This window comes from Bos mutus, chromosome 3 (assembly GCF_027580195.1).
Source record: "Bos mutus isolate GX-2022 chromosome 3, NWIPB_WYAK_1.1, whole genome shotgun sequence".
Lineage (NCBI taxonomy): Eukaryota > Metazoa > Chordata > Mammalia > Artiodactyla > Bovidae > Bos > Bos mutus.
This window is the reverse complement of record NC_091619.1, coordinates 11,541,654-11,555,404: the sequence shown is the minus strand read 5'-3', so window position 1 is coordinate 11,555,404 and position 13,751 is coordinate 11,541,654. Positions and strand designations below refer to the sequence as shown.

The window sequence follows — 13,751 nt, the reverse complement described above, 5'->3', positions numbered from 1 at the left end:
TTCTTATTTCTTATTACTTAAAGCCAAAATTTTCCCATGTGTTAATTATTACCTGTACTTCCTTTCATGTGAATTAACTTTACATCCATAACCCATTTATATATTAATGGTATCCTTATTCTCAAAGATCTCATCAAATGTTATAAATTAAGCCTTTGTCTGTTGTAGTAATACAAATAATTTTCCCACTCTGCTTTTCTCCTTTTATTTTTCAGTGTATGTAAGTGTTGAATTATCATTTGGGTGAACTATTTTTTCTTCCTCAGTTATCTGCTGTTGCTTCAAATCTGAGAAAGCTTTGACTTATTTCTAGCTAAAAATATCCTGCTTCTTCGATGTCTTTAAAAATGTTTAATTATTTAAATCCATCTAAAGTTTATTTGGGACATAAGGGTATACTCTATCTTTTCTGACTCACAAGCTCCGAGTAGAACCCTCCTTCTGAGTACTCACTAGTGACAGGTGCTGCCCTGACTGCATCCTAACTGCTCAGCCAACCCTCCCTGTGAACAGAAGCCCAGGTGAGAGATTACAGGACAGGATTACAGATGGAGCCTCTGGTTGTGTACTTTTTTCCGTATAATTTTAATGCGTCATATTCCCCTAAATTTTACTTCATTAGTAATATGCTCTCTCCAACTGAACTAACTGCCCCTGAAAACTACATAATAGGAATTGCGCATGCCTACACTTGGGGTAAGCTCCTTTCTACCATCCCTCTTCAATGAAGACAAAATTAATCTCTCTGGCGTGCTGACACTGAGAAAATTTTAACCTGACCACCTGGAGGAACCCAAAACTTTACCAACCAAGTTAGAGTCCTATGTGGTTATAACTTCCCACTGAGACTGGTTGATGGTTAGAGATGTGTCTCAACTATCAGACAGTCGCTTTATTTCCAGGCTTGAAGTAGCCCCATTCTCAAATAGTAAAGGACTAAAAATAGCTTGGGTACCTTTTGGTGGAGTGGTTACAGATAAGTTACCCCAACTCCAGAAACCTCAGGCTGGACTGGGCCAGATCTAGAAATAGTAGAGTAAAATTCAGTGAGCAGGAGTCAGGATGAAGCTGTCAGCCCTGCCACTGTTTACAAAGCTTGTAGGTCAGAAAGGAACTGCTGCTATAGGTTTTCTTTTCAACCTCATTTTCATAATTCCGCTTATTCACAATTAAATGCACCATTTAAAAGTGTACAGTTGGATGGGTTTTGACAACTATATGTAGTCATAAAACTCTTATAAGCGATTAAGATGCAGAAAATTTCCATCACCCTCAAAATTTCCTGGGCCCTTTGTTGTCAGTCCTCACCCCTAGCCCCACCCCCTGGCAACCACTGATTTGATTTCTGTCCCTATAGCTTTGTCTGTGTAAAATGCCATGTAAATTGAATCATGCAGTATACAGTTTTTATGTTTGTCTTCTTTCACCTGGCATAATGCTTTTGAAATTCATACATGATGTTGAATGTATCGTAAATACATTTGTTTCTTTGGCTGAGTAGCAATCCATCATATAGATATGTCAAAATTTATGTTATCTATTCAGCAGTTGATGGATATTTAGGCTGTTTATAAAAGCTCTATGAACATTCATATACAGGTCTTTGTGTGAGCAAATGCACTCATTTCTGAGAGTATAGCTGCTGAGTCATAAGTTGTATTTAACTTGAAAAAAAAAACCGCCAAGTTCTCTAAAGGGCCTGCATCAATCCACAACCCCAGTGGCAACGTTTAAGAGCTGGGTTTGCTTTATATTCTCACCAACACTTGGTATTATCATAGTCTTTAATTTTGCCCGTTCTGCTGGGTATGTAGTGATATTTCATTTGCATTTTCCTCATGACTAATAATTTTGAGCATCTTTTCATATACTTATTGGGTATTTAATGTGCCTTCTTTGGTATTTAATTTGCCTTCAAATATCTTGAAATATTTTGCACACACCCCCTTAAAAAAAACAAACAGGTTGTCTTATTGTGCTGTATGAGTTCTTTATATAATCTGGATATAAGTCTTTTATTTTTATACGTTTCAAGAATATTTTCTTCCAGTCTGTGGCTTTTCTTTTCATTCTTTCAACAGAAACTTTTAATTTTTATGAAATTAAATTTATTACTTTTTATCTTTTATGGTTAGTGCTTTTTGTGTCCCACTTAAGAAATTACCTTATCCAGGGACCCAAAGACTTTCCCTTAAGTTTTTTTTTTAGAAGTTTAGGTCTGCAACCCATTTCAAATTAATCTTTGTATATCACTGTGAAGGAGAAGAGGGTGACAGAGGATGAGATGGTTGGATGACATCACTGCTTCAGTGAATGTGAACCTGGGCAAACTTCGGGAGATAGTGAGGGACAGTGAGACCTGGAGCGCTGCAATCGACGGGTTCCCAGAGAGTCGAATGTGACTGAGCAACAACAATATCGTGAAATAAGGAGTGAGGTGCTTTTTTTTTCTGCCTATGGATAGTCAGTTGGTTCTTGATGATGCAAGTCTATCGGACTTCTGCTCTATTTCTATTCACATGCCATTATCACACTGTCTTTCTTACCATAGTTGTATAGTAATTCTAGACAACGAGTAATCCTTTAACTTTCTCACTTTTCAAAACTGGCTATTCCATGACCTCTTCAATTCTGTACAAGTGTTAGAAACACCACACATATTTCTTCAAAGAAAGCTGTAGATATTAATTGGGATTGTGTTGAATCTATAGATCAATTTGGAGAGATCTTGTTTTACGAATCAAAGTCTTCATGAACACATTACATCTCTCCATTTACTTAGGTCTTCAATTTCACTCAGCAAGATTTTGTAGTCTTCAATGTATAGGTCTTATGAACATTTTGTTAAATTTATTCTTAATTACTGCAAATATTTTTCTTATTAATTTCAATTTCCAAATGATTTTTATTAATGTACAGATTTTTGTCTATTGACTTTGTATCTTGCTTGCTAAGTTACTAAGTAATTTTGTATCATACTTGCTAAGTTCACTTACTAATTCCAGCAACATTTTTGTAGATTCTTCTGAATTTTCTGCATAGATAATCATATTGTCTGCCAAAGGAGACCCTTCCTGTTGGGGGCCAGAGTGAGGCACTCTGCCCGTGGCAAAGGTCATGAGGAAGGAGGCTCGACATACGCAAAGGCGGGATCGAGCCTCAGGAGTCCCCCTGGAAATCCTCAAGCATCTACCCCCATAACCAGAGCCTGCCTACTTTACTACTTTGTGCTCTTACCTACATCTCTGACTTTACGGGGGGCTGTCCCCCACCACCTCTTTCGGAGAAGGAGTTAACTTAGGGCTCCAGTTAATAAAAATTCCTGGGCATGACAAGAGTGTTTTAACCTACAAACTCCTCTGAAGGTTCTCTAGCCTGCCTGATAGGCTGGTCCGGCCACATGTGATTGCTCACAGCCTCCCAACCGTGAGAGGCACGAGATGCTTTAAACCTTCTAAAAACAGGTTCCTTAGAAAAGTTAGAAAACCATTAGTATAAGTATAGTGGGCTGATTAGAAACTGTATTGGTGAAGGGTTTTTCATTTATTGAGCCAATGTTTGTTGCTAAGTCTCCACATCCCCTGCCCTTACACACATAAATGAATATATAGAAGAAATAAGTATTAACCTTTGATATAAATCACGTTAGACCTTAGGCTAAGTAAATTTTTTCCTTAACTAAAACCCACTACACCCTCACCCTATAGGAATGTAACTTTATTTGGGTGGCGTCTGTTTTAAGAATAATCACCCCTGGAGAAATAAGTGTCCTGGTTGACTGACCGCTGTCACAAGGAGAGGGTCATAAATTGTCAGCAGGCCCCCTGGCCAGAAGATGATGTAATACCCCTAAGACCTCTGTATACATTTATATGAAGCACCTGACTTTGATAAAAGTCAGGACTGCTGACCCCACGTGACTTTAGCATAACATCTCAGTGTATAAAAGCAGACCATGGAAAATAAAGAATTGGGATCAGTTTCTCGAAATACTGGTCTCCCCATGTCGCTCTCTCTCTCAAACTCTGGCCGAGTCTCCATCTGGAGCGCGGAACCCGCCATGCTTACTAATTATGCCTGGGCTTCTAAGATCCGACCGGGGAGGCCTCAGTGTCTCCTCTCCTTCAGGAGAACGGAAGGATGCCTGCAGCCTACGAAAGTGGTTGCAAACTTCTTGTCTTGAAGTTTTATTGGTCTCCTGCGTAAACCAAGCTACTCAGCCTCTTTTCTCCACTGAATTTTCCTACTGCGCTATCCTCATTCTATTACTCTTTACATCTTTAATTAATATCTAATTGAAGCTATTGTATCCTGATCCTCGCCGATGCCGTCCCCGCTTTGAACTCCTTGGATCAGCTGGGGCTGGACCCCGGCACCTTCCTTTGTAACCTACATGTTCTTTATTTTTCTTATCTTACTGCATTGCTAGGCTCTTCAGTACAATGCTGAATAAAAGTGGTAACAGTGGATAACTGTTCAGTCTTTATAATGTTTTTTTTTTTGGTAGATGCCTTTTAGCAGGTTGAGAAAGTTACTTTCTGTTCTTAGAAGAGTTTTGTTTTTTTTTTTTTAAATCATAAACAGTTGTTGAATTTGGTCAAATCTAGTAATTTGTTAGTATCAAGTGATAACTTCCATAGTTATGAACAAAGAGAATCAGAGATGGAAGGTGAATTGAGGATCAGCTAGTTTAATCATCTACTTTACAGATAAGGAAATGGAGGTGCAGAAAGGAGAAATGATATGCTCAAAGTCACAGCTAGGAAAGAAACAGAACTAGGTCTAAAGCCTTAATCTCTAGATGCCTAGACTTGTACTTTTTCTATAGTTAAACTCTGGAAGAAATTAGCTAAAGCAACACAGGAAAGTTGAGATGGGGAATAAACACAGGGATAAGAGTGTCTTCACAGTTTCTGAGCAAGAGCAAAGAACAATGATGGTTTTAACTGAGGCGCTAGGTGTCTAACTCAAGTGGTAATCTCTCCTGTCATATATCAGGGGAGGGTGGTCCAAGAGCCAGAACGCATTACTCATTCAGTGCTAACATAGTTATTCTTTATGAACATGTAACAAAATAGGGACTAGCTGAAGGTTTTCAAAGACTACATCAATTTGGCAGCATTTTTTTCTATGAAGCTGAAAAACCTAGCTTTGAAATTTTGGTGAGTTTTTTAAAAACTATTCGAATTATTTTTATTAGGGAGTTGAATTAGACAGAGCCCCAAAGTATTTCAAGACAACAGGATAAAAGAAAGCAACCCTCATGGAAGAAAACTGACCTGGGAGGTGAGGGCGATGCTTGGCTGAGACTGTAGGAGGTTGGCTTGGCTTTGCTGAGGTAGTTGTGTTAAAAGATTTTGCGCTTGCAGGAGACCTACAAAACACAAACATGTTATGTCCAACATTAAAGATTACCTTGAACATATGGCATAAGAAAGTGACGTGAAAATTTCAACTGATATCCTGATAGTCCTACTGGTCTTAAAACTCTTAAGGTCTTATTTGCCTACAGTCTTATTAAATACAATTCAGTCGTATTAAATTCAGTCTTATTAAATACAATTTGGGCAAGAAGATATGGAAAAATGTAAAACTGGTATATGTCTTTGGTGTAACCTAACCTCTCTGGTTGATCAATTTTTTTATTTTAGGAAGGAATAGGTGAAAGTGAAGAAGTATTTTAAATGGAAGCAACTTGAAACTCCAAAAAAAAAAACAAAACCCCCACAAAGCTCTACTTCTTAACCCAAAAGCAATTAGAAGCTGCTAAGGCGATGATGGCACCCCACTCCAGTACTCTTGCCTGGAAAATCCCATGGACAGAGGAGCCCGGTAGGCTGCAGTCCATGGGGTCGCTCAGAGTCGGATAGGACTGAGCGACTTCATTTTTACTTTTCACCTTCATGCATTGGAGAAGGAAATGGCAACCCACTCCAGTATTCTTGCCTGGAGAATCCCAGGGACAGGGGAGCCTGGTGGGCTGCCGTCTATGGGGTTGCACAGAGTCGGACACGACTGAAGCGACTTAGCAGCAGCAGCAGCAGCAGCAGTACATGCTAGACCAGAGAACTGTCTAGGTCATGAAAGGGGCAGGCTATCTTATTCGTTTAAAAGTGGAATAGGTATGTGTACAACAAAAGATTTTTGAATGATTAAGAAAAAAGGCTAAAAAACAAATAATGAGGAAGCAGTAATGCACTAATATTCCTTGGGTTGAAGCCTTGATACTCTAATACTGTCTATATTGATTCCATTAACCAGCCCAACAAACATGATTGCACTTTATACAGAAATAACACAACAACATTTGGCACTAAAAGGCCTTGAAGATTTTTTTTTTATAACTCCCCAAATTTGTACAGTTTCTAACATGATACCCTCTTTTTCTTAAACTTTAAAAGAAAACCAATGATTGTTAGAAGCATATACTTTCAATGCTCAAATCCTCAGCCCACATTCTTTGAACACATTCCCATGAAAAACTATCAAAACAGTAGAAGCAATTTATTCAATATATGTGCAGCAGTTGAATTTAATTGAGACTTTTGGTCTAACTCACAGTACTCCTTACTGAGTAAGCATATGAAAGGCAGGGAATGATGACCTTCAATAATGAGGTATGCATGACAAAGTTTTTCTCAACATGAATATTGAGCTTAAAGTTAAATTAAATTAAAAAAAAAACAACACTGTTTTAATGGACAGCTTCCGGGCCAAAATATAATAGTTAGCATCTGTGTGGACAAGTGGACAGCCTTGGTGCACCACTAATAAGCTCTAAGGAGGTGCTCACCCTGCTGGCCCTGGGGCGTCTGTGAGATGATAAACTGCGCTGGTTGCAGGTTGGTTGTTGGATGGACCAGTACAAACTGTTGCAGGTTGAGATTCTGCTGTTGAAGTTGTTGCAGTTGTTGCAGATCCTAAAAAAGTAGGATTAAAACAGGGATTGGAGATTCTGAAATAAAAGTGTGCTTAATCTTAAGTTTCCCAGTTGATGAGTTCTGTCATCCAAATAAAAAGAGAGTCAATATCTGACATTATTATAAACTCCTAACAAGGATGTGCTCTGAATATGTTCCGAAGCGTGTGAAGGAACTTGGAGCTGTGACAAGGACATGCTGTTTCTATGAGTATATATTGCGTCATGACTTAATGCGAAATCTAATTTTCAATAGTTAAATGCTTATGGTTGTATCTTTAACATGTAGAGACCAACATGAGCTTTAGAAGTCAAGTGAGAAAAAAATATGTTGCTTTTTTAAGTGACGGAATTTCCTCTTGTAGAGCAAAAATTAAGTGTTATGTCTGAACCTGCATCAATAAATTAAAAGACCTATGAAATCTGGCACCAGCCTAATTCAACTGAGAAAACAGTGCATAAATTAAAAAAAAAGCTATCCATATAAAAATCTGATCTATAACATATTAAACTTGCTTATATTGGCTTATTATTTCATAATTTTTAATGTCATTGCATGTATATTATCTTATTAGAATAATGTCAATATAGAGTCTCACAACTTAGGCATGAAAAACACTTATTTGGTAATAAAAAAATGGGCAAAATAAAAACTGACTATTAAATAATAATCATAAACATTAGTCTGATATCTATTCTGTACTTATAGTTTATTGGCTTTTTTTTTTTTAATGTTTAGTGAACTTCTAGCTATAATTTAAGCCCATTTCTGAGTCTTCTTTGGGCGTATAAAACAATTATCTGCATTGGACTCATAACAACTCTTCATCATTTCACTGATGTGACTACTTCTACTTTTTTCCTCTCCTTGAGACAAAGGTTTCCATTTACTTTTCCTCCTTGGTAGAACTGTCTATGCCTCTCTAAATAAATTTTTATTATCTCTGGATACTCTGCCCAAAAATGCAAAAATTAAAGCCAAACAACACTCTAATGCAGTTCCGCACAAAGCCAATCACTCTGTAGCAGAGAGATGGTTCTCAGTTCCTCTTACACGCGGGTGGCAACACCCACTGCAGAGCGTGTGAAAGAACGCGGGCCTGTATAATTAGCTAATTAAATAAATATAGTGATCCTCTGCTCCAGAAATACGCAGCTAATTATTCGAGAGCTGCCACCTAATATAAACAGTTATTCAAATAATTGGTTATGTGTTTATAATACTAACTCAAATAAGCAAACAAATGTATTATTTCTAGTTCAGCAGTAAAGAAGTCTTCATCACTCACCTCGCTGATTTAGAGCTTCTCAGGCCTTTAAGCGCCCACACTAACAATCAGAAAGTGAACTTAATACCAAAGAAACTGCCATTCTATTCCTCCCTTCCCGCCCCAGCGATAAGTCACTCACTCACCTGTGCGATCTGTATGGGCTGAGACAAGGGGATCTGCGTCATGGGTGTGGCGGCGGAGGCGGAGATGGTGGCCCCGGCAGCGCTGTGCTGTTGGCTGGCGGAATGCTGCTGCACGGCAGCCGCCAGCAGCTGTGCCTGTGCCTGAGCCTGCTGTAGTAGTAACTGCTGCTGGGCTGGTGTCAAAGTCAGCTAAACAAAGTCAGGACAAACAGTCGGAAAGAGTTAAAGGAGATGGGCCCCCAGTGCAAGCCAACTGCTTTGAAGTAAGTAACTCAAGTGGTATTAAACCATAGCTACCCAACTTCATATGGCAAGTATGAGGCTAAAATGTTCATCAGTGATCAAGCTACCATTACTTGCAGACCATTTACATTAAAATAGTGGTCCTCACTCTGGACTTAATCATTCAAGCTTGTCCAGGACCAAAGGTTCAGGCAAAAAAGTAATTAACTAGTAAGCAACAAAGAAAAGAATCAATACTGCCAGGAAATGAAAAGATATTTACATCCAACAGAACAGCAAGTCATTAGTGAGATGAATAAGGAACAAGGATGCTGGATCTGACCAGGAAAGAACTGATAAGGCCCAGCTTCTTCTAATTAGCATGAATCCCTGCCATATTCCATCACTTTCATTATGTTCTAAGATATGATTAAAGAATATGAGGTCCATTTGTTTCTTTTCCCAGTCTCCGTACAGCCTCCTCCCCAACTATCTTTTCTGTTACTGAAAGCATGGGGTCTCTGCAACTTTACATCCTCTTTCCAATATATTATTTCTGTGAAACAGGTGGTGACAGCCACTCTCTTTAGAGGCAAATGAAGCCCCAGGCCCAAGTTTGACAGAAGCTCCAGCCACATGAACCTGCATTCCCAAGTGTCTCTTACTCTTGTAAACACTAGGCACTCAAACAAAACCCAAACAAGAAAATAGGAAATGTATTTGAAGATTTTAACTTGCTTTCAAAATGCAGCTTTTTTCAAACACACTTAAAGTGTTAAGTATGTTCTACCTTCTTTTTGGTGACATGTTCTGATCAAAGCAAGAAGGAATATTCTGAAGAGCAAGTATGTCATTTAGTGGCATAATCCTTTTTCAAAAAAGGTCCAATACAATTTGTGTATTAGAGACAGAATCAAAATTAAATCATTCAAAATCCCAATACCCGTCAAGATAGATGTTTATAAATATTTTATATAATATGTAAACATATATTAATTTCTATTGATGGGATTTTGTAAAACAATTTTGCAACTATTCTTAAAAGAGCCTTCTGCTACCAAAACATACTTAACTGAAATGAAGGAAATAAAATATTTTGTAGGTTGATGTGATATGAACTGAATAACAAACAACTTTTCCTTACCACTCCTTTTGACTCCCCCACAAAAGATAATTTAATACACAAATTTTCAACATTGGAAAATATTTTTAATGGGGCCTCAGAGAAAAGACATCTGAAAAGTTAAAAGCTTAATATACTTGCACAGGTCAATTTACTACCAATATTGAAAGAGACACATGTACCCCAGTGTTCATCGCAGCACTGTTTACAATAGCCAGGACATGGAAGCAACCTAGATGTCCACTGGCAGACGAATGGATAAGAAAGCTGTGGTACATATACACAATGGAGTATTACTCAGCTATTAAAAAGAATGCATTTGAATCAGTTCTAATGAGGTGGATGAAACTGGAGCCTATTATACAGAGTGAAGTAAGTCAGAAAGAAAAACACCAATACAGTATACTAATGCATATATATGGAATTTAGAAAGATGGTAATGATGACCCTGTATGTGAGACAGCAAAAGAGACACAGATGTAAAGAACTGACTTTTGGACTCTGTCGGAGAGGGCAAGGGTGGGATGATTTGAGAGAACAGCATTGAAACATGTATATTATCATACGTGAAACAGATTGCCAGTTCAGGTTTGATGCATGAGACAGGGTGCTCAGGGCTGGTGCACTGGATGACCCTGAGGGATGGGATGGGGAGGGAGGTGGGAGACAGGGTCAGGATGGGGAACACATGTACACCCGTGGCTGATTCACATGACTGTATAGCAAAAACCACCACAATACTGTAAAGTAATTAGCCTCCAATTAAAATTAAAAAAAAACTTTACTACCAAAAAAACCCAGATGACATTTATTGAACACTATGACATGCCAGACACTGTTCTGTGAGTTTCACCTACATCACTACTCCTAACCTCTAAAACAATTCTGTGAGCTAAGTATTAACATCTCCGTTTAACTGAAGGAAACCTGAGGCACAGAGAGATGAATTAGCCAACAAAGTAAACTGAAGAGCCAGGACACGACAGCAGAGGTTTCATTTTAGAACACTGTGTGTGTGTGTGCTTGGTCACTCAGTCATGCCCGACTCTTTGTGACCCCATGGACTGCAGCCTGCCAGGCTCCTCTGTCCACAGAATTTTGCAGGCAAGAGTACTGGAACAAGTTGCAATTTCCTATTCTAGGGGATCTTCCTGACCCAGAGACCAAACCTGTGTCTCTTGCATCAGCAGGTGGATTCTTTACCACTGAGCCATTTGGGAAGCCCCTTAGAACACTATACAGTAATTTTAAATGTTTTTCTTTTATAGGTACTGATCCATTCTTTAACTTCTACTCTGCAGTGATGTTATAACTCCAAACTGACAACCGCTGATACAATTTCATCACTGTAACTATTTGAACCATGGGAACATGATTCCACTGCAGATGAAGCAACAGTTGGAACACTGGTTTAAAAAAGTTAGTAAGTTTACGCAGAGCCTATCTGCCATAGTAAGAAAAAATACACTGAAAACTCATGACAGAGATAGCTCTTTTTTCAGAGCTGTTTACAATGTAGAAAACTGCTTTAAAGACATATGCCAGGCATAGCCATGTATCTGCTACAGTCAACAGATCTAATCAGATACTGGCCAGTGGCAGTACTGACACAGAGGAAGTTTATTACAAATCTCTCAGTGAAAACTCACCCCAGTTATCTGTCCTCCAGCCAGCATAAGCTGGGTCTGGGGGATGGCTGCCTGCACTGAAGGCTGCTGGGAAGGCTGGCTCGGCTGCTGTGAATCCCCCGATTCTTCATTAGGTTTAGACTGAGGGGGTGGGGGGAGAAAAAAAGATTTAATAATTGATTTTTTAAAAGTACTAATTTCATATTTTGAGATTTACAACACAGACTTATCTAATCATGAGTTTTCCAACTTCACATTTCCTTTCTTATATCTTTGTATTTTCCTAATTTTACGTATTAAGTTTTCAGACTTTTTATTCCCAAACTAGCAAAGCTGCTTAGTTTTTCTCAATTTTTAAAATTTTTCAATAATTCTTAATTTTTAAGAAGTAATGTGGTCTTCCACTAGTTGACAGAACTTTTCATAAACACAAATCCTTACCTCTGGAAATAAGGAGGAAGGGAAGAGCATATTTTCAACCTATGTTTACACTAGACAGACCCTCTATCTCAACATTTTGACATGTCTTTGGTGGCCAGTGTAAAACTTCCCTATATACCATTTCAGAAATTGATTATTTGACCCACTGAACTTTTCAACTAATCTTTTAAAGAACTATAAATTTAGCATTCCCTCATCAAGTAACACGCAAGCTTAGAGGGAAATGCTGAAGCCAAGAGGGAAAGAGAATATGATCCTGAAAGGGGCACTGAGAGAAAATTTTATGGTAATTAAAACTGGTTATGCAGAGCATTAAAATTCTGCCTAGATTTGCATATTTCCCACCACCTGTTTTGGGGACTGCAGCAAGGCTAATTAACATAAAGGCTCTGATTAATTCTGCCAGTCATTGAGAGATAATTACAGTGCAAGACTGTAAACATTCCACAGTGGAGATACAGCCTGTTTGCCAACATCTCTCTAAGGGATAACAGTTTGCCATGGCAACCAAGGCAATTTTCCACCTCCTCTCCCTCAAAAAGGAAGGTCACATTATCTCCTTTTCATTTCTCTTCTCGTCTCCATGTGTTACTAGGTCCATATTTCACTTGGTTTCATGGAATGCTCAGTCCAAGGTCTTTAGTCATTAGCAACACTGAAATCAACCTTCCAGAATACTGTTTTTCTCTCTTGACTGTTAGTTACCTAAACACTATAATGAAAGGAAGCAGCAGGTTGACTGAAGTATTATGGAGTAATGCAGAAGAACTAAACTTTGCATGTTATGTTGAATGGTTCATAGAAACAAAGCACCCAGATTTCAGTTTTGTCTTTAAATTTGACTGTATGAAGCCCATTAACGTTCAGAAATAGGTTTAATTGCAATTCTCAGATTCATGACATGGCAGAGCAGAGAAGAACCTTGTCAATCTTCTAAACTCGTCCACTTAAATACATGCAGTTGCCCCTTGGTATCTACAGAGAATAAGTCCCAGGACCACCCCCACCCCTCCAACCCCCTGCCTCAGACACCAAAATCTGCAGATGCTGAGGTCCTTCACAGTCAGCTCTCTGTACCTCCAGATGTGGAACCCGGGGATAGGCAGGGCTGACTGTATAAGAAAAAATGAGCCCCAGGAGGAAACGTGACTTGCCAAAATTCACACAGCTAGTGAGTGGCAGAATGAGAATTCAAATCTAAGACTTAGGTCTCTCATTTTATTGTTCTTCCCTCTAATATAATGTTTTCCTAAGATATGCAAAATGATAAATGGCTGTACAACTTAGAAACATTTTTACTGAACTTCCAAATAAAACCTTGAAAGTAGAATTTTCTTGTTCACCTTTGGACATTCACAGTGATGTAATATAAAATGGATTTTTATTAATGGCTTTGATTATCATTATTTGAATTTTTATGAGATTCAGTAAGAAAAAAAGTAATACTTCTAAGTATTTTCATTATAAAATTATTGCATATTCATTACAGAAAATTAGAAAAATACGGTAAAAATGAATAGAAAAACTGATCCCCAGTCCCATGTCCCAGCTCACCTGTACATTTAGAGACTGAGCAGCAGCCTGTAAACTTGTTCCAGCGAGCTGGACCTATAAAAGTAAAGCAACTGGGGAAATTCTAATCGAATACTGTTGACATCCATCATTAGAGCCTGTCATCAACAAGTCTCTACAAACGTGTGTTCTATTTAGAGCCAAGCATATGAAGAGGTTTACTTTAAGGAGTTGAAACTTTATGGAAAAGCTCACAGTACCTCCACCTCCCAGCAGAAAGTGCTGTTAAAATTTCCTCTCTGAAGATGTTTTCCCACACTAAATCTGCATCAGCAGGCCTGCCACACTTGTATTTAACATTCCTTACATTACATCGTTAGTACTCACAGGATACTTAGTTTCTAAAACCTTAACTCATCTTCCACATTGTGTTAAAGAACACAGAAGCAGGCTACTTATAGACATTATTTTTACCCTTAAAAACAATCAGAA

The 13,751-nt window shown here is 38.3% G+C and overlaps 1 protein-coding gene across 6 annotated transcripts in view; it reads right to left on the bottom strand.

The window, feature by feature from the left end:
- POU2F1 (POU class 2 homeobox 1) overlaps positions 1–13,751 on the bottom strand; it is a 214,757-nt gene that overhangs the window by 47,393 nt on the left and 153,613 nt on the right. For 4 of the 6 annotated variants that reach the window (XM_070366820.1, XM_070366832.1, XM_070366825.1 and 1 more), the window contains exons 4-8: positions 13,302–13,355; positions 11,328–11,447; positions 8,334–8,522; positions 6,794–6,920; positions 5,280–5,374 (exon numbers count right to left, since the gene is read on the bottom strand). In XM_070366820.1, coding sequence (XP_070222921.1) covers positions 5,280–5,374; positions 6,794–6,920; positions 8,334–8,522; positions 11,328–11,447; positions 13,302–13,355 — 585 coding nt within the window. The remainder of the gene's footprint in view (positions 1–5,279; positions 5,375–6,793; positions 6,921–8,333; positions 8,523–11,327; positions 11,448–13,301; positions 13,356–13,751) is intronic. The other 2 variants (XM_070366812.1, XM_070366839.1) reach the window with 2 other exon arrangements.